The sequence below is a fragment of the Brassica napus genome, chromosome A6 (genome assembly GCF_020379485.1).
Source record: "Brassica napus cultivar Da-Ae chromosome A6, Da-Ae, whole genome shotgun sequence".
NCBI lineage: Eukaryota > Viridiplantae > Streptophyta > Magnoliopsida > Brassicales > Brassicaceae > Brassica > Brassica napus.
Window position 1 is genome coordinate 6391633 of NC_063439.1, and position 20652 is coordinate 6412284.

General features: G+C 40.1%; 8 protein-coding genes and 1 pseudogene across 17 annotated transcripts; 8 read left to right on the forward strand and 1 right to left on the reverse strand.

Annotated features, from left to right (window-relative positions):
* The first annotated feature begins 20 nt into the window (after nucleotides 1–20).
* On the forward strand, nucleotides 21–1947 carry LOC106346804 (DCN1-like protein 4). 6 transcript variants are annotated; one of them, XM_013786243.3, is made up of 10 exons: nucleotides 21–103; nucleotides 280–358; nucleotides 539–623; nucleotides 744–818; nucleotides 910–946; nucleotides 1013–1096; nucleotides 1184–1244; nucleotides 1322–1428; nucleotides 1523–1588; nucleotides 1670–1947. In XM_013786243.3, the coding sequence occupies exons 2-10, from the start codon at nucleotides 280–282 to the stop codon at nucleotides 1763–1765; spliced, it is 690 nt and encodes a 229-aa protein (XP_013641697.1). In that variant the 5' UTR covers nucleotides 21–103; the 3' UTR covers nucleotides 1766–1947. The 6 variants fall into 6 exon arrangements, with proteins under 6 accessions (XP_013641697.1, XP_013641694.1, XP_048638318.1 ...); XM_013786240.3 differs by having other exon boundaries at nucleotides 25–141; XM_048782361.1 differs by having other exon boundaries at nucleotides 55–138.
* Nucleotides 1948–2103: 156 nt separating this feature from the next.
* Nucleotides 2104–3250, forward strand: BNAA06G10550D (uncharacterized protein At2g39795, mitochondrial). Its single transcript, XM_013786239.3, has 3 exons — nucleotides 2104–2442; nucleotides 2573–2892; nucleotides 2987–3250. The coding sequence occupies exons 1-3, from the start codon at nucleotides 2197–2199 to the stop codon at nucleotides 3147–3149; spliced, it is 729 nt and encodes a 242-aa protein (XP_013641693.2). The 5' UTR covers nucleotides 2104–2196; the 3' UTR covers nucleotides 3150–3250.
* Nucleotides 3251–3304: 54 nt separating this feature from the next.
* On the reverse strand, nucleotides 3305–5023 carry LOC106346805 (Golgi SNAP receptor complex member 1-1). The gene is made up of 5 exons (XM_048782363.1): nucleotides 4695–5023; nucleotides 4252–4494; nucleotides 3933–4100; nucleotides 3731–3844; nucleotides 3305–3612 (listed from the first exon to the last, which is right to left on the reverse strand). Exons 1-5 carry the CDS (start codon nucleotides 4731–4733, stop codon nucleotides 3499–3501), a joined length of 678 nt encoding a protein of 225 aa, XP_048638320.1. The 5' UTR covers nucleotides 4734–5023; the 3' UTR covers nucleotides 3305–3498.
* A 615-nt stretch (nucleotides 5024–5638) lies between these two features.
* LOC106396136 lies at nucleotides 5639–8393 on the forward strand (annotated as a pseudogene).
* A 16-nt stretch (nucleotides 8394–8409) lies between these two features.
* Nucleotides 8410–8919, forward strand: BNAA06G10570D. The gene has a single exon (XM_048782365.1). The coding sequence runs from the start codon at nucleotides 8456–8458 to the stop codon at nucleotides 8810–8812; it is 357 nt and encodes a 118-aa protein (XP_048638322.1). The 5' UTR covers nucleotides 8410–8455; the 3' UTR covers nucleotides 8813–8919.
* A 139-nt stretch (nucleotides 8920–9058) lies between these two features.
* Nucleotides 9059–12441, forward strand: LOC106346801 (factor of DNA methylation 1-like). The gene is made up of 8 exons (XM_013786236.3): nucleotides 9059–9274; nucleotides 9604–10516; nucleotides 10595–10776; nucleotides 10897–10986; nucleotides 11078–11365; nucleotides 11443–11655; nucleotides 11810–12042; nucleotides 12262–12441. Exons 2-7 carry the CDS (start codon nucleotides 9610–9612, stop codon nucleotides 12038–12040), a joined length of 1911 nt encoding a protein of 636 aa, XP_013641690.2. The 5' UTR covers nucleotides 9059–9274; nucleotides 9604–9609; the 3' UTR covers nucleotides 12041–12042; nucleotides 12262–12441.
* A 208-nt stretch (nucleotides 12442–12649) lies between these two features.
* Nucleotides 12650–14073, forward strand: LOC106351368 (probable CCR4-associated factor 1 homolog 7). The gene is made up of 2 exons (XM_013791176.3): nucleotides 12650–12984; nucleotides 13143–14073. Exon 2 carries the CDS (start codon nucleotides 13202–13204, stop codon nucleotides 14030–14032), a length of 831 nt encoding a protein of 276 aa, XP_013646630.1. The 5' UTR covers nucleotides 12650–12984; nucleotides 13143–13201; the 3' UTR covers nucleotides 14033–14073.
* A 138-nt stretch (nucleotides 14074–14211) lies between these two features.
* Nucleotides 14212–15509, forward strand: LOC106346799 (40S ribosomal protein S12-1). Of its 2 annotated transcripts, none has more exons than XM_013786233.2 (5): nucleotides 14212–14266; nucleotides 14450–14514; nucleotides 14705–15005; nucleotides 15091–15156; nucleotides 15284–15509. In XM_013786233.2, the coding sequence occupies exons 2-5, from the start codon at nucleotides 14507–14509 to the stop codon at nucleotides 15341–15343; spliced, it is 435 nt and encodes a 144-aa protein (XP_013641687.1). In that variant the 5' UTR covers nucleotides 14212–14266; nucleotides 14450–14506; the 3' UTR covers nucleotides 15344–15509. The 2 variants fall into 2 exon arrangements, with proteins under 2 accessions (XP_013641687.1, XP_013641688.1); XM_013786234.3 differs by lacking the exon at nucleotides 14212–14266 and adding an exon at nucleotides 14268–14339.
* Nucleotides 15510–15700: 191 nt separating this feature from the next.
* LOC106346800 (sister chromatid cohesion protein PDS5 homolog E-like) lies at nucleotides 15701–20245 on the forward strand. Of its 4 annotated transcripts, none has more exons than XM_048782369.1 (13): nucleotides 15701–16344; nucleotides 16417–16620; nucleotides 16718–16899; nucleotides 16983–17109; nucleotides 17182–17370; nucleotides 17534–18280; nucleotides 18377–18472; nucleotides 18557–18630; nucleotides 18716–18767; nucleotides 18858–18944; nucleotides 19064–19107; nucleotides 19199–19273; nucleotides 19355–20245. In XM_048782369.1, the coding sequence occupies exons 1-13, from the start codon at nucleotides 16303–16305 to the stop codon at nucleotides 19971–19973; spliced, it is 2538 nt and encodes an 845-aa protein (XP_048638326.1). In that variant the 5' UTR covers nucleotides 15701–16302; the 3' UTR covers nucleotides 19974–20245. The 4 variants fall into 4 exon arrangements, with proteins under 4 accessions (XP_048638326.1, XP_048638323.1, XP_048638324.1 ...); XM_048782366.1 differs by having other exon boundaries at nucleotides 15701–16175; XM_048782367.1 differs by having other exon boundaries at nucleotides 15701–16175; nucleotides 18380–18472.
* Nucleotides 20246–20652: the final 407 nt, after the last annotated feature.

Genomic DNA, 20652 nt, shown 5'->3' on the forward strand with positions numbered 1-20652 from the left:
GTTATAAAATACAGATACATAATAAAAATGTTGTACCATCTATCTATATAATAATAATAAGAGGAAATCAATCGTCTCTTCACAATTCTCATCATCCAATCAGGTGCCTTCCTTGGTCTCATCTCAGCTTTAGCGTTCGTGGTGCATCTTCTTCTTCTCTCTACTCTTTCTTTCCTCTTCTGGGTTTCTCTTTTTGTTGATTTTAATTTAATTAATTATTATTTTCTTCCTTATTCGTTTGCGTATTTATTAATACTTGGTTCGTTCTCTCTTCCACAGATGCGTCGTTCTGCTGCTGCATCATCGAAGAAGAAATCGGATTCAATCACATCTTCCACCACGGATCTCTTTCGCTCAGGTTCCTCCTCCTCTTCTCTTTCCCCCGATCATTGAACCAAACACATCGTCCTAGGGTTTATGTGAAAATTGGATTTAGAATCTTTCTACTTGACAATTGAAATCGAATCAACCATCTTCTTCTGCAATTAGGTTTGTGATTTGTTAAGATGACTTATTGATTAAAAAAAAATGGGTTCAGCTTCGAGTAAGGCGACGACTAAAGAGATGGATCGAATAGACCATTTGTTTAATCAGTACGCCAACACTTCTTCCAATCTCATTGAGTAACTCTCCTCTCTTCTTTCTTTCAGCTTTTCTCTTAATAATAATAATATATGTTTTTGGTTATTATTATTATTATTATTATTATTATTATTATTATTATTTATATACCTCTGAACCAGTCCTGAAGGAATAGAGGAGCTCTGTTCCAATTTGGAAGTGCCTCATACTGATATCAGAATCTTGATGCTTGCTTGGTACTTCACTACTACTACTTTATTATCATCCATCCATCAAAGTTTATATGTATTATAATAGCAGAATTTTAAAAAAACTCTCACATTGTAGGAAAATGAAATCTGAGAAACAAGGCTACTTTACACAGGTAAGAGCTAGCTATAGATTTGATAAACACGAATCAGGTTTGGTAGCTAACTGTGTACATGTGTAGGAGGAGTGGAGAAGAGGCCTTAAGGCTTTAAGAGCTGATACACTCAATAAACTGAAGAAAGCCCTTCCCGAGCTTGAGAAAGAGGTTCCAAGTTTTATGATTTGATCGACATCTTTCTGAGCGAGCACTTAATCATGCTAAGTTTTGTCTTCCTTTTTTAATCTGTTTAAGGTTAGGAGGCAATCAAATTTTGCAGATTTCTATGCTTATGCCTTCCGCTATTGCTTAACAGGTAAGGTTCTTGCATGAGAATTTTTTTTGTTTTCCACATGTTTTTTATATGATCTTTGTTTATTGTTAAAATGCCAGAGGAAAAGCAGAAGAGCATAGACATTGAGACTATATGTCAACTCCTGGAGATTGTCATGGGATCTACATTCCGACCCCAAGTTGACTACTTTGTCGAGTATTTAAAGGTTTGCTTCACTCAATAATCTCTTCTTCTTCTTTTTTTACTTTACTCGCTATCTTGTAACCCCATGACTGAGGTTGTGTGTGTGTTGACAACAGATCCAAAACGACTACAAAGTCATAAACATGGATCAATGGATGGGCTTTTACAGGTTCTGTAATGAGGTATGTATGCTTCCTAATTCTTTTTTTTTTAGTTACTGGCTTTGGTTGGCAGTGTCATCAACTAACTAAAGAAATTTATAGATAAGTTTCCCGGAGATGACGGAATACAATCCAGAGCTTGCATGGCCATTGGTTCTCGACAATTTTGTTGAGTGGATTCGTGAAAAACAAGCCTGAAAAGCGCTTTTACCTGTGTATCCGTTTGGTGTTTGCAGGATCGTTTGTCTCACAACAAACAGATTCAAGCAGATTTTTATTTCAGTTTTCTTCATATTGTTTTTAAAAAAAAACACATTATATGATTTTTGTTACATGTGATTAACTTCAATAGAGGGGAACACACTATGTTTGAAATACTATACTCTATATCCAGTTTTATTAGTAAACCAATGTTAAATCGGGGCATAATGAAGCAGACCAGACATGTCTCTGCTGCTACACTCTCAGACCATTTTATAACCATTAGATTCGTTTTAAAACGGACGGTGTAGATTAGATTAGATTAGACCAATATTAAGAAATAAACACAGCGAAGAAGATGTTCTCTTAAACCCTAGGAGAAGACTGGATCTTTGCTTCTGTACTGTCTTCTTCTTCCATCTCTGTCAATGTCTCGCCTCGTCAGATGTCTGAGAAGAACAGTGCTATCTGCTAACTTATCACCTTCGTTTTCCTGCCGACACCCTAGGATATGTCTTCAGCCAACTCAAAACTCTAGTTTCTTAATTGTTCCCAAGTTTCTAAGCTCGGGGAGTTACGTGTCGGAAATGAGGAAGTCGGCGTTCGAGGGTAACATTCTCCGATTAATTCGTTCGGAGATTCAGTCCGAACTCGATCACTCTCCTCCTCTTAAGGTATTCTTGCAACTGTCCTCGAGTTCACCTATGATGTTTGTTATAGGAAAGGTTGGAACTTTATGAAACTGGTTCCTGTCTCTGTCTGAATGATCTTGTCTACTTTTTTTTTTTGCATACGTATTTGCAGCCTGAGGACAGGTTTGGTCCATTCACGGTGGACGAGCGGCCAGGAGAGCAGTGGGTTAGCTTGAGAAGAAAATATGGGGACAAGGAAGATATTAAGATCGAAGCTACCATGTTTGATGGATCAGTTCCATCATCAAAATCTACAAGCGGTGACCCTGAAGATGTTCAGCTTCACATTACCTTCGTTGTCAACATTTCTAAGGACGGTCAGACCTTAGAGATCATGTGTTCTGCTTGGCCTGATACTATACAGATCTCCAAGTTCTTTGTTCGTAAAAGCAGCAAGAACTCACCTAATGCCTATGTTGGACCAGAATTCGAGTACACTGATCTCATCTTCTTCTTTTTATATATAAAGTTTGCTTTCATCTGTTTCTGATTAAACTAAAACTTTACCTTTTAATTAAATGTACAGTGAAATGGAAGATGAACTTCAAGACTCGGTTTATCAATTTTTGGAGGAAAGAGGTATAAGTGATGATCTTGCTGTGTTCTTGCATCAGTACATGAAGAACAAAGATAAAGCAGAGTATATTAGATGGATGGAGACTGTTAAATCTTATGTTGAGCAAAAATAAATTTTCTTCTACACACAACATTCTCAAGCATCAGATGAATGTTTGATACGTACTTAATTATTTATAATTTTCAGTATTAAATTCAGATTTATTTTCAAATACTCGTATTATCCTTCATGTGGAAACATGCTAAAGAGCTAAAAACCAGTATAAGATGAGAGAAACAGAGGGTTGAATAAGCTAAACTGGAAAGTAGGGATTGAAGTTCGCTGTACACTTGCACAAAATATTTGTAGTTTTGATCTTTAGATTCTTTACTAGAACACTGATGATCACATAACAAATCAACATAATGGGGAGAAACCAGACGTGGCCCTGCAGGGAGATGAATCCAAGGAAATGGTAATTTCTACTTGGTTAGCCAGTAGATGAGTATGAGAAAAGTGCATACAGCCGCAACGAGTGAAAGAATGATTGTATCCATCGACTTTTTCCTCTTTATCGCTGATAGAATAGTGTTCACCTGCAGTGGATTTAACCGTAGTATTGCAGAGATGAGGTATAAAGAGGCATATCCAACCAAAAAGAAAGTAAAGAGCAAAGGAAGTTTGCAAAATAAGAGAAAGGAAAGCTCTTTGTACCGTGGGTAGACGGCTGGTGACATTGCTAAGCTTAGAGTTGATGCCTCCAAAAGTTGAACGCTGAAACACGAGTGTACCCAGCGTTGCCTGAGCTTGTGAAATGACACCATCCATCTGCACCGTTTATATAATAGTGAGGTCACATAAGAAATGGGGTGTGATACAGCTGTAGAGTCAAACAGTGGCATAGGATTTTATTTACCTGCGCGGTATTGCGGTTGATTCCCACATGTTCTTTGAGCAGGGCTTGTTCTGTAGAGCCACCCCCTTCTTCTAAGTCTAATCTAGTCCGATCAAATTCCCTAAAGTCCTCAAGAAGTGAAGCATGCTCTTGTTTTGCTTTAAGACTTGACCGGTGTCGATAAAACTCCTGCAAATTTTGAATTAAGTAGTCATTCACACACAGGAACAAAGACTGATTAATTAGTAATTACAACATAGGATGTCATAAACTAATCCAAAAAAAAATAAAATAAATCAGATATTTGTGAAATGGTGTGAGTGAGAAAATGTGATAATACCTGTGTGAGATCTTGAAGGATCTCCTGATGTCGAGTTAAAGTATGAGAGACCATTTCTGAACCACCAGAAGAAACCCAAGCTTGCATCTGCGCATTAACTTGTTGCAGTTGCCTAAGCAGTAAATCAATCCCAGCTTCAAGATCACTCTCTGCACCATCTGACTTGGTTAAAGCCTTATTAGTGGAAACAAGTCTGCGATAAGAATGCATCTGCTCGTCAAGCTGAGCTTCAATCTTTCTAGCCTGCCAAAAATCCAAAACGCAGACAACAACAACAAAGCATCTTCATTTTAAGTACCAAAAGGCAATTGCATCTACTCAACATTACATTTATATATCCGATAATCTTTGAGAATTGAGCCAACAAGAAATCACCAACGAATCAGCTCACAGAAAACCCAATTCGAATTTCAAGCTTCGAATCAAACCCCAATTCCAGTTACCTGTTTGCGTAAAGCATCCCAAGAGCTAGGAACGTCCATGGAATCCAATTGAATCAGTCAAAATCAAAATCTCTCCTTTTTGAAAGTAGATCGTCTATTTTGCGGCAAGAGATCCCGATACTAATCAGATGCTAAACTTTCCCCAAGAAGCTTCCTCGTGATTAAACCTTCCAATTGGTTCGATATCGAGAGAAGTAGAAACGGATCAGATCGAGAGAATAAGAAGAAGAGAGTTGGGTTCGGAGACGCAGATAGTGTTTCTGCGTGCCCCTTCAGTGGCAAATTGGTTCCTTAATCAACTAATTAATTCGAGAATGACGATGATTATGAGCGCTATGATCCAGTGTTTCTCACCCCACCCTAAGGTTATACGCACTCACACGTGCTAGTCAAACTTACCATTGACACGTGATTTGCATAAAACTTCTAAGGGAAACGACAACGTTCAATAATAAAATATGGTCGGCTTGGTCCAGGATGATTTTAAGCCCATATACTAGGCCCCATAAAGACATTATTTTCTGTTTTCACTACGCCTTGCTTCACTTCTTCGACCTCGCTCTGTTTCTTTTACGCTTTGCTTCACTTGAGTGTTACGGATTGGTTTTGTGTGGACCCGTCCGTCCTCACATGGAATCTCTTGGTCTTTCACTTCTACGTTTTTTTTCACCGTTAACTCTGAACCGTAAAACAAAACTAACTTTTACTGGAAAGCTCGATTTACCCTTTTTCCGGTTTAATCGACGAGTTCAATTTGTTTCAGTATGTTTTCGGTTCATTTTGCTCAATTTGATTTTAACCGGTTCAGTATGTGGACAGTGAAGCTGCGCTGGTTTTCATATTTGTTGTTCCATATCACTTTTAGTGGATATGAGACCTCTTCAACAGTTTCTCCATTATTGGTGTAGAGTACTAAAGTGCTGTACCATTACTATACGCTTGTGTTCTTCTTTTTTTCTCTCTCTCTCTTTGAGAAAGATGGGAAACTGTGTATCGCTAGACATATCGTGTGATCAAACGTTGAATCACACTTGTGGCTGCTTATTCGGTGATGGAAACTACATTCACACAATGGAAGCAAACCTCAAGGCTCTGGAGAAAGCTATGCAAGAACTTGAAGAGAGACGAGATGATCTTCGAAGAAGAGTCGTCATAGAAGAAGATAAAGGTCTGCAACGGCTTTCTCAAGTTCAAGGATGGTTTTCAAGGGTACAATGTGTTGGATCCCAAGTCAACGATCTGCTTGAGGCAAAGTCAACCCCGAAGCTAAAAGATTGTGTCTGCTTGGATATTGTTCTAAGAAGTGCATAACAAGCTGCAACTACGGTAAAAAAGTTTTGAACATGTTAAAAGAAGTTGAAGGTCTTCTAGCTAAAGGAGTTTTTGAAGTGGTGGCAGAAAAAGTTCCTGTACCGAAGGTGGAGAAGAAGCATATCCAAACCACAGTTGGTTTGGACTCAATGGTGGATAAGGCATGGGACAGACTCATGAAAGATGACAAAAGAACTTTGGGTCTTTACGGTATGGGGGGAGTGGGCAAAACTACACTCTTGGCTTGTATCAACAACAGATTCTTTCAAGTGGTTAATGGATTCGATGTTGTGATGTGGGTTGTGGTTTCTAAAGATTTGCAAAACGAGGGTGTTCAGGAGCAGATCTTGAGAAGGTTGTGCCTTGACAAGGAATGGAAACAAGAAACTGAGAATGAGAGAGCCTCTCGCATCAAGAATATCCTAAACCGAAAGAAGTTTGTTCTGCTGTTGGATGATTTATGGAGTGAGATAGATTTGAACAAGGTGGGAGTTCCACCACCAACCGGAGAAAACGGATCCAAGTTAGTTTTCACCACCCGTTCAAAGGAAGTTTGCAAAGACATGGAGGTTGATGATATGATGGAAGTTGTTTGTTTGTCAAAGAATGAAGCATGGGAGCTGTTTCAACAGAAAGGTGGAGACAATCCCATAAAGAGCCATCACGATGTTCTTCCACTCGCAAGAAAAATTGCTGAGAAATGTTGTGGCTTGCCACTTGCACTATGTGTCATTGGCAAAGCCATGGCATGTAAAGAGACTGTACAAGAATGGCATCATGCTATCAACGTTCTTAGCTCTTCTAGCCACGAGTTTCCAGGGATGGAAGAAAAGATTCTTGCTATTTTGAAGTTCAGTTATGATAGTTTAAAGGATGAAAAAGTCAAAATGTGCTTCCTATATTGTTCTTTGTTCCCGGAAGATTATGAAATAGGGAAGGAGAAGTTGATAGGTTACTGGATTCACGAAGGGTTTCTTGATGAAAACATCAACGAAGATGGAGCTAAGAATCAAGGTTATGATATAATCGGTTCATTAGTTCATTCCCATCTACTGATGCATGGTGTCCTCACATTGACTGTGAAAATGCATGATGTGATACGCGAGATGGCTCTGTGGATAGCATCTAAGTCTAAAGAAACTTTTTGTGCTAGACCTGGTGCGCATTTACGCCATATACCAAAAGACATCAAGTGGGAGCTTGTGAGAAAGATGTCTTTAATGAGCAACCAGATTACAGAGATATCTTGCTGTGCCAAGTGCCCCAAGCTCTCAACCTTGTTACTCCAGAATAATAAGTTGGTGGAGATTTCAGGTGAATTCTTTCGGTTTATGCCTGCACTTGTGATCTTAGATCTTTCGAGGAACTTCAGTCTTTCTGGATTACCAGAAGAGATTTCCAACTTAGGTTCCTTGCAATATCTAAACTTATCATACACATGACTCAAATCGTTACCAGATGGTTTGAAGAAGCTAAGGCGACTAGTCGAGTTGAACCTGGAGTTCACTCGTGAACTTGAGAGTGTTTCCGGGATAGCAACAAGTGTTCCAAATCTTCAAGTGTTGAAACTATTTTGCTCCAGAGTTTGCGTTGATGACATATTAATGAAAGAGATACAAATCTTGGAGCACTTGAGTATTTTAACAGCAACGGTGGAAGATGTCATGATTCTGAGAAGCATACAAGAAGCGGACAGGCTGGCAAGAAGTATTAGAAGCTTATGTCTCAGCAATATGTCAGCACCAGTTGTGGTATTAAACACTATAGCTCTGGGACGTCTTGAACGGTTTACAATATGGAACTCCAAAATCTCTGAGATAAAGATAGATTGTGAAAGCAATGGGAGTCTTCAGTGTCCAAATTCTCCAGGCTTCAAGCAGCTTTCGGCTGTACATGTAGCCCGTTTAGAAGGTCCAAAGGATTTGACATGGTCACATGGGTAATGTTTGCTCAAAGTCTCAAGGTTTTATCTGTGTCAGGTCCATCAAGTATAGAAGAGATACTAAATAGAGAGAAGGGAATGAGTATAATCAATGCGCATACAGATATTGTGGTGGTTCCTTTCGAGAAGCTTGAACTACTTAGAGCAAGTGATTTGGATGAACTGAAGTCAATCTGCTGGAGTGCTCTGGATGTTCCAAACCTGAGACAGTTTTACTCCCAAGGCTGTCCAAAGCTGCCCGAAGCTAACACCGAGTCTTTCAGACATGTGGAGAGAGTGGAAAGTGTTTAGAAAGTGGACACAGCCTTTCACCTTCAAGCTTAAGTATTTGTGACTTCTTAGCTCGATGTATTTATCTACTGTTAGTGTATTGATCTTATTGTTAATCTCAAGTAGGGCTCAAGGTTACGTTATCATCTCTCTCTCTCTCTCTCTCTCTCTCTCTCTCTCTCTCTCTCTCTCTCTCTCTCTCTCTCTCTCTCTCTCTCTCATTTGTTAGAGGCAAGAGATGGAGACGACACTATTTAACGACGGTGGAGAAGACCCGTGGCTTGCTCCAGACAAGTTCTACCATGTAATATTCTGCTTCACCATCTCTCTCCTCTTCTCAACTCTCGCGTCTCTCTCCCGCTACTCCTTCCTGCGACGTCACTCCATCTGGATCGGATCTGCGTTCTCACTCGCCGCCGGTGCGGCTAAAGAAGCCGCCGATCAGTTCGGCTTCTTCCCTTCCGCAGGTGCCTCCGCTAGAGACGCCGTCGCGGACGCCGTTGGAGTTGTTATCGCGGCTCTGCTTCTCTTCATTTGGAAATCTCGAAGATCACGTCCGGATCCGGGTCAAACCCGACCCATCCTGCCCCTTTGAATGTACTGTATTAATAAAGATTATTAAATGAGATTTGAATTTTTGAGTTTACAGTTGAGAAAACGATGTTTACTTTCACTGAATTCAAGATTAAAGTGTCACCACCATCTCGATTTGTTCATCCTCGAGAATCGAGATTATCGACAAGCACACAACTGCTCAAACTATTATCGGTTCTGTTGTAACCATCAATTTCAATAACCGGTTCGATATGGAAAATAGTCAAACGTTAGTCAAGATGGCCGAGTTTCAGGTACTGGTCCGAAAGGGCGTGGGTTCAAATCCCACTCTTGACATTTATTATTATGTTTTCTGGTTTTATTTTTTTCTTTTATCCCTAGTCGCTACCCTGCTTTACTTTACTGTTGAGCTGATCCCTAACTTTTTCCTATTGGCTCATTTGCTCATAAATCTCTCGTCGGACTCCTCTCTTCTCTCCTCCTCGCTTCATCGCCGACTCAAGTAAGCTCCACGCTTCTTCCATGCTCTCCCAATGTATCTTTCTATGGTGTTGTTTCTTCAGGGCATCTCGTGAAAACCTTTTAACGCTGTACCTCACATCGTCTGTAGAATATTTTGGACTTTTCTTTCGCTTCCTTATCATGCACGAGTAGATCTCGTAACACATCTTGTATAAGCTGTATCAGGGATCATCAAACTTTTTCTAAACATGCATTTTTATCTCAAAAGTTTATTCGATTTCTCGTAGAGTTTTTCTTAACCTTAGTTTTGGTGAATGGATGGAGATTTTCTTTTGTAAAGTTCCAATCTTTTGCAATGGTACGTTCCAGGTAAAGATGGGTGTTTCATCTGATGAAGAGTCCGAGATCAGCGAGTCAGAGATCGATGACTACTCCGAAACGCCTTACCTGCTCCTCCAGAACGGGAAGTACAAGGTTAAGGTGAACGGGACGCTGAGATGCCCCTTTTGCTCAAACAAGAAAAAGCAAGACTACAAATACAAGGAGCTCATGGCGCATGCCTCCGGAGTCTCCAAAGGATCCGCCAGCAGAAGCGCTAAACAGAAGGCTAACCATCTCGCCTTGGCAAGGTACTTACAGAACGAGCTCGCTTGTGATGCTGAGCCGCTTCCACGCCCTCCTCCTGTTCCTCCTCAGTTGAACGAGTCAGAAGCCAAACCGGGTGAGGTTTACGTCTGGCCGTGGATGGGGATTATCGTTAGCCCTTTGAAAGAGACTGATGACAAGGAGGCTCTTCTTGATTCGGCTTGTTGGTTGAAGGAGCTTTCTAGGTTCAAGCCTGTTGAGGTGCACGCCTTTTGGGTCGAGCAGGGTTTGATTGTTGGGGTGGTTGCTAAGTTCAACAGCGACTGGAGCGGGTTTGCGAGCGCGACGGAGCTTGAGAAGGAGTTTGAGAGTATAGGTTGCAGCAAAAAGGAGTGGGTGGAGAAGAGAGGAGGTGGTTCAGTGTCCAAAGCCTATGGTTGGTGTGCACGTGCAGAGGACTATCACTCCGAAGGGCCGATTGGTGAGTACCTCTCCAAGGAGGGGAAACTGAGAACGGTTTCGGATATTTCTCAAGAAAAGGCGCAGGATAGGAACAGCGTTCTTGAACAGCTTTCGGATATCATTGCTATGACGAATGAAGATCTGAACAAGGTTCAGTACAGTTACAACAAGACGGCGATGTCACTGAAGAGGGTCCTTGACGAGAAGAAAACCTTGCACGAGGCTTATGCTAATGGTTTGTTACTGAAAAGCTAATGATTCACTTATCGTCTTTAAAGGTATCTGACTAATGTTTTTTATTTTATCTCCTCAGAAACGAAGAAGATGCAGCAGATGTCGATTCTCAGCATCCAGAAGATCCTTAACGATAAGGAGAGGCTAAGCAATGAACTTGAGAAGAAGATGCAGAAACTTTCGGAGTGGTCCAAGGCGTTGGACAAAAAGGAAGCACTAACTGAACTGGAGAGACAAAAGCTTGATGAAGAGAAGAAAAAGGTAGTATCCGTCCTTGTATTCAGTATCATACATAAGAAGCAATCAGTCTGTGCATCATTTTGTATAAATTTATGTTTTCGTAGGTACTAATAATCATTTTGTATTTTCTTGGTTTGTCAGAATGATGCTATGAACATTTCCCTCCAGTTAGCCTCCCATGAGCAGAAAAAGGCTGACGAGAGCGTTTTGAGACTTGTAGAAGAGCATAAGGTATATTTTGTCGTACACAACTCAGACTGTATAAAAAAGCTTTCCCTCATTTATGTCTTGAGTTTGAAATTCTCTCCTTGATAAACTGCAGAGGCAAAAAGAAGAGGCTTTGAGCAAGATCCTTCAGCTTGAGACGCAGCTAGACACCAAACAGACACTGGAAATGGAGATTCAAGAGCTGAAAGGAAAATTACAAGTGATGAAGCATTTGGGGGATGATGATGACGAGGCGGTCAAGCAGAAAATGAAGGAGATGAATGATGAGCTGGAGGATAAGAAGTCTGAGTTAGAAGGGCTAGAGCAGATGAACTCAGCACTGATGACAAAAGAACGTCAAAGCAATGATGAGATACAAGCAGCACGGAAAAAACTAATTGCGGTACTAACACACAAAAGTTGGACCTATCTGTGATTGCTGCCTATGTTGTTTAAGGTCTGAAAGCTCTTTCTTTTCAGGGTTTGACAGGATTGTTGGGTGCCGAAACTGATATCGGGGTCAAGAGGATGGGAGAACTTGATGAGAAGCCGTTCCTGAATGTTTGCAAGAAGAGATTTTCGGAAGATGAAGCTACGGTTGAAGCTGCCACCCTTTGCTCTACATGGCAAGAGAACCTCAAGGATTCGTCATGGCAACCGTTCAGACGTGAAGGAACCGGGGACAAAGCAAAGGCACGTTCTCTTTCCCACTGTCTTCTCCCACTTTTTGAGTTAAATATGTTGGAGAAACCAGTGATTCTGGGAATGTTGATAGTTTTAATCTATATTTTGGTATAACTGTTTTGTGAGTCAGCAGTAATGGTGTTAGATGGTTAATGGTTAACAGGAAGTGGTGGACGAAGACGATGAGCAGCTTAAGAAGCTTAAAGGAGAGTGGGGAGAAGAGGTGCATAACGCTGTTAAAACAGCTCTCGAGGAGATGAACGAGTACAATGCAAGTGGTCGATACACCACCTCAGAACTTTGGAACTTCAAAGTAGGAAGGAAAGCAACATTGAAGGAAGTGATTAATTTCATTTCAAACGACATCAAAACTGTGAAACGCAAAAGAACCTGAAGGTATGCTTTATCCTCCTCAGTTGACACAGGTCTCTCTTTATAGAGCTTATATGTTGGTTTAAATTTGCTATACACTCCATAACCTGAGAAATGAGAACCTTCTTTAGAGTACAAATTCTTGTTACAAATGACAGCAGGGACATGGTCTCTCATTAGTTGAAGAACTTTAATTCTGATTTGGTCTGGAGAATCCAATGGTCTTTTCTACTTTGGTTGCAGGATGATGGAGGAAGTAGAAGTAATGGTTAAGCTTTATGTCTATTAAATAACTGAGATTGAAGTGATGTAAAATAAAGGAGTTACTTATTTACTCTCGGTATCCCCAAGACTTGTATCTTTGAATATTTTTCTTTGAAAGATTTCGAACAGCCAAATAAGCTAGTTTGTTTTTCACATTAATGTTCTGTTTTATGCTCTGTCTCAAGTTCTTCATTTAAGCCTCCCCACATTATATAATATTAATTAAAAAGAAACATAATTTGGTTATGTTGGATACATAATTTTATAACAGTAATTAAAATGAGAAAGTTTGATTATTGTTTATGCTAGAATAAACAAGTTTTGTGGGGTTAGGGAGGCTTTAAATTATATTGGTCTATAGTTTTTTTTTGTAGGTTTCTTCTTGGTAAAGAAATGAGAGCCCTAATAACTAATAAATGCTAAGATCAAATTAGGATTTAATTTGGTGTTGAAAACAAAGAAAAAATTAGTGGCGAAGAGTCAACAAAAATAAAAGCCTGAAAAGGTAAAATCGATTTATTATTATTTTGCCAAAGACTGGAGAAAATTCAATTTATATTTAACACCCTCTTCCTTCTTCTCCCAATTTCCCGCTTCTTCCATAAACCACCACATCTTCTATAACCCTAACCTGGAGATTCGCCGCCTTCTCCAGAAAAAAGAAGAAGATCTAATCTATTTACCTTCTTCCTTTGAATCCAGGTTCGATTCCCCGCCTCCGCGTTTCGATATCACATCATCCATCATTCCATCTATTGATTCCCTTGTTCTCATTTTTATTTCGTTGAATCTTTACGCAAGATATCGCCATCTTTTAGGTGATTGATTGTTCTCAAGCGTTTGAATTTTGATGATCGCAGATACTGATCAAACCAGATCGGATCTTCCTCTAAGATCCGTTCTAGTTTTTTCAATCGAGATGACAATGGTTACAAAACAAGACGACGCGATCGAAATCGAAATCCGCAACGTCTGGAACGAGAATCTCCACCACGAGATGTCTCTGATCTCGCAAGCCATTAACTATTTCCCTTACGTGGCCATGGACACAGAGTTCCCCGGAACCGTGTGCAAGAAAGTAACCACGGACACCAACCCAAGGCGCGACGACTCCACCTGCTACGAGTCGTTAAAGACGAACGTCAACATGCTCAACATGATCCAGCTCGGCCTCACCTTATCCGACGACCAAGGAAACCTCCCAACCTTCGGAACCAACAAGAGGCAATGCGTCTGGCAATTCAACTTCAGAGAATTCAACCTCAGGACCGACATGTACGCCCCTGACTCCATCGAGCTTCTCCGCCGCTCGGGGATCGACTTCGATAGAAACAGCAGAGTCGGCATCGAGTCCAAACGGTTCGCGGATCTTCTCATGGGATCTGGAGTGGTGCTCAACGAGGAGATACAGTGGGTGACGTTCCACTGCGGGTACGACTTCGGGTACTTGCTGAGGCTCCTCACCGGGAGGAATCTGCCGGAGAAGCAATTGGAGTTTTTGTATCTGGTGAAGATGTTTTTCCCGAGGGTTTTCGATATCAAACACATGATTGGTTTCTGCTACGATCTCTTCGGCGGTCTGAGCTCGGTGGCGGAGCGACTCGAGGTGGAGAGAGTCGGGATCTCGCACCAGGCGGGGTCGGATAGTTTGCTGACGGCGCGTGTGTTTAGGAGGATGAAGGAGACGCGCTTCGCTGGTCGTTCCTTGGATATGTATTGTGGTGTTTTGTATGGATTAGGAAAATGTTAATTAATACTCCTTGCTGATAATACAAATTGAAAAAAAATGAAGAAAACAGTTTTATATGGTCTTTCTTTTGCATTTTTCGAAAAGAAGCCCATTATTAGATCACTAAAAGCCCAAATATATGGGCCGGGTCCGTACGGATCCATTAGGGTTTTAGACAACTTTAAAGGCTCCATATAAATAGTTCACGATTTTCTTTCTCAATCCTTTCTGCTGCAGCCGTATTCGTCTTTTGAGGTTAGTCTCATTTTTTCAGTTCATCAAACGCTGCACGATCTGATCTATTCCTCACGATTACTATCTGGTCCATGTATTGGATAGTCTAACTATGTTCTTCTTAGGCAGCTGTTACTGTATTAATAGTTTCATTCATAGTATTTTGTTTGAGCTGAGAGTTTTCTTTTGGTTTAAATTTGGCAGATAACAAGGACTTACTGTTTATTTTCCGGTCTTTAAAGTCATTTTAAAAGAGACACCATGTCAGGGTAAGCTTCTCTTGCGTTGTGGCTATGCTGCATTTCTCATCCTGCGGAATCAGTGATAACTAGCCAACCGTCTGTGATAATTTACCTCTAGTTGGAACTTGATTAGATTACAATGGAGATGATTTATTCTAGATAGGTTGAGGTTGTGATATGAATCCTGATAATGATTGTCTGAATCCTTTTCATTCAGTGAAGAGGCTGCTCCCGTTGTTGTTCCTCCCGTTGCTGAGCCAGCGGCCATCATCCCTGAGGACATGGACTTGTTGACCGCATTGGAGTTGACTCTTAGGAAAGCTCGTGCTCACGGTGGTGTTGTTCGTGGTCTCCATGAGAGCGCTAAGCTTATTGAGAAGCGTGTGGCTCAGCTCTGTGTCTTGGCTGAAGATTGCAACCAGCCTGATTACGTGAAGCTTGTTAAGGCTCTCTGCGCTGATCACAACATCAACTTGCTTACGGTTCCAAGTGCCAAGACCCTCGGCGAATGGGCTGGTGTAAGTCCTTATGCTTTCCTTAATCTCCATATACTTACCTGATTAAAAGTTATATTTCTGATTTGAGTATTTGATGATGTTTCAGCTCTGTAAGATTGACTCTGAGGGTAATGCCAGGAAGGTTGTTGGATGCTCATGTCTTGTAGTCAAGGTATTGTCTCAATTCATGTGAATGAGATTATATAGTGACTAGTCTCTAATCCATATAATTAATTTCGTCTTTTTTTTTTATCTTGTATCTGGTTGTTTACTTTGTGTTTTTTTGCTTGCTGTTTCAGGACTACGGTGAGGATACAACTGCCCTCAATATCGTCAAGAAGCACATTGAATCTAACTAAGTTTAAGGCGCATTTTAAATCTCGAGTTTCTCAATGCCTGTTTTATCTTTGGTTATAATATTTTAGCAGACAGCTCTCGCGCTTTGTTTTGAACATGATCAAGTTTTGCTGTTATGTAAGCTCGACTCTTACAAGTCCCATTTTATTGAAGTTTCTTTGCCTACTAGTATATTTTTTGCATAAAATAAATGTTGAAAATTTTACAGGCTAATCTTAATCAAGCTTCAATGAAGGTTATAAGAGAATGAAATTGGAAACTTTCCCTACTCTTTTCTTAAAAGCTTTTGTGGTTTCTTTTGTTGAACTCATCCTTCAGTTTATTCCAGCTAATCTCGAGTGAAGTTAGCTATAGTATTCATCTGTTACTTACCCTATGGTTTTCACCTTTTTAGACGAATACAAAAACACATTCAAATTTTCAATTTCTTAAAAGTGAAAAGTTTGGAAAAAGGGCGGGAAGTGACGAGTCCGAGCTTAGCATCAATTAACAGTTGATTATAGACTTAAAACGTTTGTTTTTAACTCTTGATGAGAGTTTATTTATCTCCTCTATACATCACAGTTGTTGCATGTTCAACACAGCGTACTATAAAAGGCACATCAGACTGGTAAAGTTGTCATTTTTCTCTCTCTCTCTGACCAATTTGGATTTTGAGGCGGCAAGAACAGCTGTTTTGTAGGGTTTTGAATCAATCATTAGGTGTTGTTTTCAGAAGAAGAAAAGATGGGTCCTCTTGTCGGAGACACTGAACTCTCTGAAGCACTCCTCAATGCTGGAAAAAACCTCCTCAAGCCTCCATCATCTACCAAAGCGCTTCTCCATCTTCTCAATGTGTGAATCATTCTCTGATTTTGTAACGTTTTCTCCTTACAAATGGGTTCTGGTTGGGATTAGATTACAAGGGTTTCTCTTTTCTTGCCGATCCGAATAAAAAGTTGGGATCTTTTTTGCTCTATGAATGTGTTCAATGTTTGATGGAAGATGCCTTTGTAGAGTAAAGGTGAAACCTTTTAGTGTTTCTATGCGTTTTTATGATGTTCAATCCATCTGATTTCGATGCTTCTCTGTGCAGGAAGCCGAGGGTCAGCTCTCCAAGCTAGTGCAAGATCCTATTGTTTCAGTGCAAAACGCACTGAGACCATTGATGAAGGCTTTGGTATCTGCTCATCTCTTAAGAAACCGTGATTCTGATGTTAGGGTCTACGTTGTCTCCTGCTTAACCGAGATCATGAGGATAACTGCCCCAGAGGTCCCATATGACGATGATCAAATGAAGGTTGATTATACCATTAATCTACAGTTACAGTTATGATCCTTTGAATTTCAGTAACTCTGTTCACATGGCATTTTGTTTTGCTTCTCTGGCTTTACAGGAGATCTTCAAGGTGACAGTAAGAGCCTTTGGAAAACTAGCTGATACTTCCTGTCGTAGCTATAAGAAAGCCGTTGGGGTGCTTGATACTGTTTCTAGGGTCAGATTATCATTGGTGATGTTGGACTTGGAGTGTGATGACCTTATTCTAAAGATGTTTCGGCAGTTCTTGAAAACCATTAGGTAACAATGCTCATCCATTAAGTCTTATATGTTTTATGCAAGTGCAACGCTGATGGGCTATTCTTTTGTGCATCTGTTAAAAGACCGAATCATCCTGAATCGGTACTTCTTTCAATGGAAGCGATAATGGTGACAGTTATCCATGAAAGTGAAGAAGTACCCATGGATTTGCTCGAGATCCTCTTGGCTGCTGTCAACAAAGAAAGCCGGGTGAGTTTTTCTCGACTCTCCAAAGCTTTTCAATAGACATGAGATCTGATTTTGCTTGTCTCTATGGCGCAGGACTTCTCACCAGTGGCTTCGTGGCTTGCGGAGAAGGTTCTAATTACTTGCGCCTGTAAGCTTCAACCGTGCATCATTGAAGCTTTGAAGTCAACAGGGACTAGCTTGGAAATGTATTCTCCATTAGTTTTGGCAATATGCCAAGGCGAAGCTGAAGCACACATCGTTGTTAAGCCCAAACAAGCTGAGGTTTCATCCTTAACGCCTTGAGCTCTTGGTTTAATTGCTTACACAGTGGTTTTGTGGTTAAGTCTTGAATATACATATTTGGTAGGCTTTGTCATTTTAAGTGTTAAGTCCCTTTTCACATTGTTTGTTGCTTAACCAATATTTCAAAAATCTTTTGATGTAGGGACAGCTGGATTTTAGGCTTTCTAACAAAGGGAATATGTCCAAGAGAATTGCAAGATGTGGAACTCGAGCCCATGGAGATGACAAAGCAAGATATGGCAACGATTTGAAACAAGTACAGTCTCAAAGTACAGACGTAGAGACAGAATCAGGGTCAATAAGGAGGAGAGGACAGGAACTCACTCTAATGAATACTGGAGAAGGCTGTTCAATGAAGACATCTTCAAGCAAGAAGGTGCAGGAAAAAGAAGTTGGTGATTCGTCACTTGGAAAGCTGACTGCCAAGAAAACATCTTTGCCTAGTGAAGTTGGTCAAACGAATCAGTCTGTTGCCTCTAGTAAGGCTAGGAAGGGGTCACGTAAACGGAGTCGGAGTAAGATCGAAGATACAAATCTTGATGCAGGTTCTTTAGCTGCACTAGTATCAAAGAAACAGATTGTGAAGAAAGATGATGCTGAAGAAGAAGGTTTCATGGAATCTGACCTTGAAAAGCCTGAAGATAGCATAAAGACTGCTGCAAAGTCAAGTAAAAAGGAGAGAGCACAGAATGGTTCAGAAAAAGCATCTGCAAAGAAGCCACTTGCAAAGTCTAAAGATGAGAGAGCACAGAATGGTTTAGCGACAACGCCTGCAAAGAAGCCACTTGCAGAATCTAAGAGGGTAGGGGACTGTGGGAAAAAACCAGTCCACTCAGAATCAAAAGGTGCAAGCATGGATTCACATATTCTCCAGTCATCAAAGAACAAGGTAGCTAGCATATATGATGAAAATGAATTTTCTTGTCAAAATATAAACTCAAGAACTTCCTTCTTCCGTAAACTTATAATTGAATAAACTGTGTAGAAGAAGAGTTCTCGTGCAATAACGCCTCCGAGGAAAGAGTCTGAACAAACTGCCAAAAGCCATCACAAGAGGAAACGGACAGCTGGAGAGGAAGTGGTGTGGAATCATTGCCTTTTGTGTCTACGGTATGAAGCTTTGATTTGTGTGAGTGTTTCATATGTGCTATATTCATATTTGCAGGAGTCCCATAATGGTGAGCTTGGTGAGGAATTAGTTGGTAAGAGACTGAAAGTCTGGTGGCCATTGGACAAGAAGTAAGTGTATTGTGGAACATGCCAACTTCCGTTTTGAATACTGTGTGATGAATTGAGCATTCTCTTACCATTGATATTTGCACAGGTTTTATGAAGGCGTCATAAAGTCTTATTCTAGTCGTCAGAAGAAGCATGTAGTGAGTTAACTTCGCTGACTACTAATTCGAAATTCTCAGTTTGTTGCATAAGTGATTGATTTAGAATTTTCCTACTGCTGCTCGTTGCAGGTATCTTATACTGATGGGGATGTTGAAAACCTTGATCTTAAAAAAGAACGTTGGGAGATGATCAAGGACAATTCTTCATCCAGTGATGCGAGATTTTTGTTTATATTGTGCCCATCTTTATTCATTCACCATTTTTTCTATCATTCACAAAAAAAATAAAATCAAACTGATGTGTGTATTGATTTATTTCCAAAATCTTAAAGCAGGAAAAGGAGATTGATCTGCCTGATTCTACTCTTTTATCTGACATGTAAGTGAGAAACATATTTGGTCTGCCTGAATCATTTATATTTTTTAACTTGGCACCTCTTTAGTCTTGAGGTTTTGCTTTTATATGGCAGAATACGGATGCAGAAAGCGGTGAAGAGAAAAAATGTGTCTAAGAATGTGGAACTGAGCAGTTCTTCAGACGTCAGGTGTGAATATTTACAATAGTTTTAGTTTTTGGTATAGAAGGTTTGATCCTTGAATGAAATCTCTCATATTTATGGATATAGATTCTCAAAGAAGAACGACCCTGTAACAAACTCAAGTAAGCTGAAGGGCGTAAGCAAAAGCAGAGAAGAGCAGAATCTAAAATCCTCAAAAGAGCCGAATGCTGAAACTGACAGAACAAAGGGCAGGACTGAGAAAAGGCAGAGGGTGACTCGATCTATGCACCAGGGAAGTGAACAGGATTGCGATGACAAGGAAGAACCTGAAACCAAGGGTGAAGACAGGCTGAAATTCGGGAAAGAATCAGATGCAGAGCCTGAATGTAAGAGAGATCACCAAGATCTACCTGACGATTCAAATGATGAAACCAAAGCTGGTGGAGAAGAGTTAAAGTCTACTACAAACAAGTCAAATGCAAAATCAGAAACTGATGGAGAAGAACATAAAGTAGCAAAGGAGCCAGCTGCCAAAGCTGATGGAGTAGAGCGAGAGTCTGTGAAAGAGCCAAATGAAGAATCCAATACTGAGGTTCAAGGGAGAGAATCAGCAAAAGAGATACCTGCAGGCACAAAATTGATTGATAAGGAGGATATGTCTGAGGAGAGTCATAGAAGCGTGCCTGAGACTGGTAAGGTAGAAAACGAAGATGATCAGAGAGTAGTGAATGAACTGAAAGAATGAAGAGACTGATAAAGCAGAAGTCGGTACTATTCGTGTTTCAGTTTGATCCGTGAATAAGAATATGGTTAGATGATGTTAATTCAGGAAAAATAAGATGGGTTATTGTGGTTTAGGTAACTGATATGTTTAGTGGAAGCTGCTTGTTTAGAGACTTATGGTTGTTATTGTTTAGTGGAGTCTTCTGACGTATGTCTTATCATGGAACTAGTTTGATCTGATGTCACCTAGCTATCTAAATATACATATTTAAAATACAAGTTTGTGCATTAATATTTGCTGTCCATCATACACAAACAGTGATAGTGCGTGTAGTCGTCCCAGCATTTCCTGTAATAGACACATAGCTTTGAACTTTGCAGACAAGAGTGTCTAAATCTAAAACCAAACATCTATTATTGAATGAGTTGACAAGTAAACTGTAAACATAACTTACGACTTGTCTTTTCCATCTATACACATTCTTGTAAACCCATATTCTTCTAGAACTATTGTATTTGTAACATATCCAGCATAGTAATACAAGAAATCATTAGAAAATATGTAAATCTATTTTATTTCCTTATATACACAACACACATCATCCAAATTATAGAAGATCTATGTCATTATCAAGGATTATTGATAGATATATTACCAAGAGTGAAATGATTGTAGGTGTACATTTCAAAGTTTTGTCCCA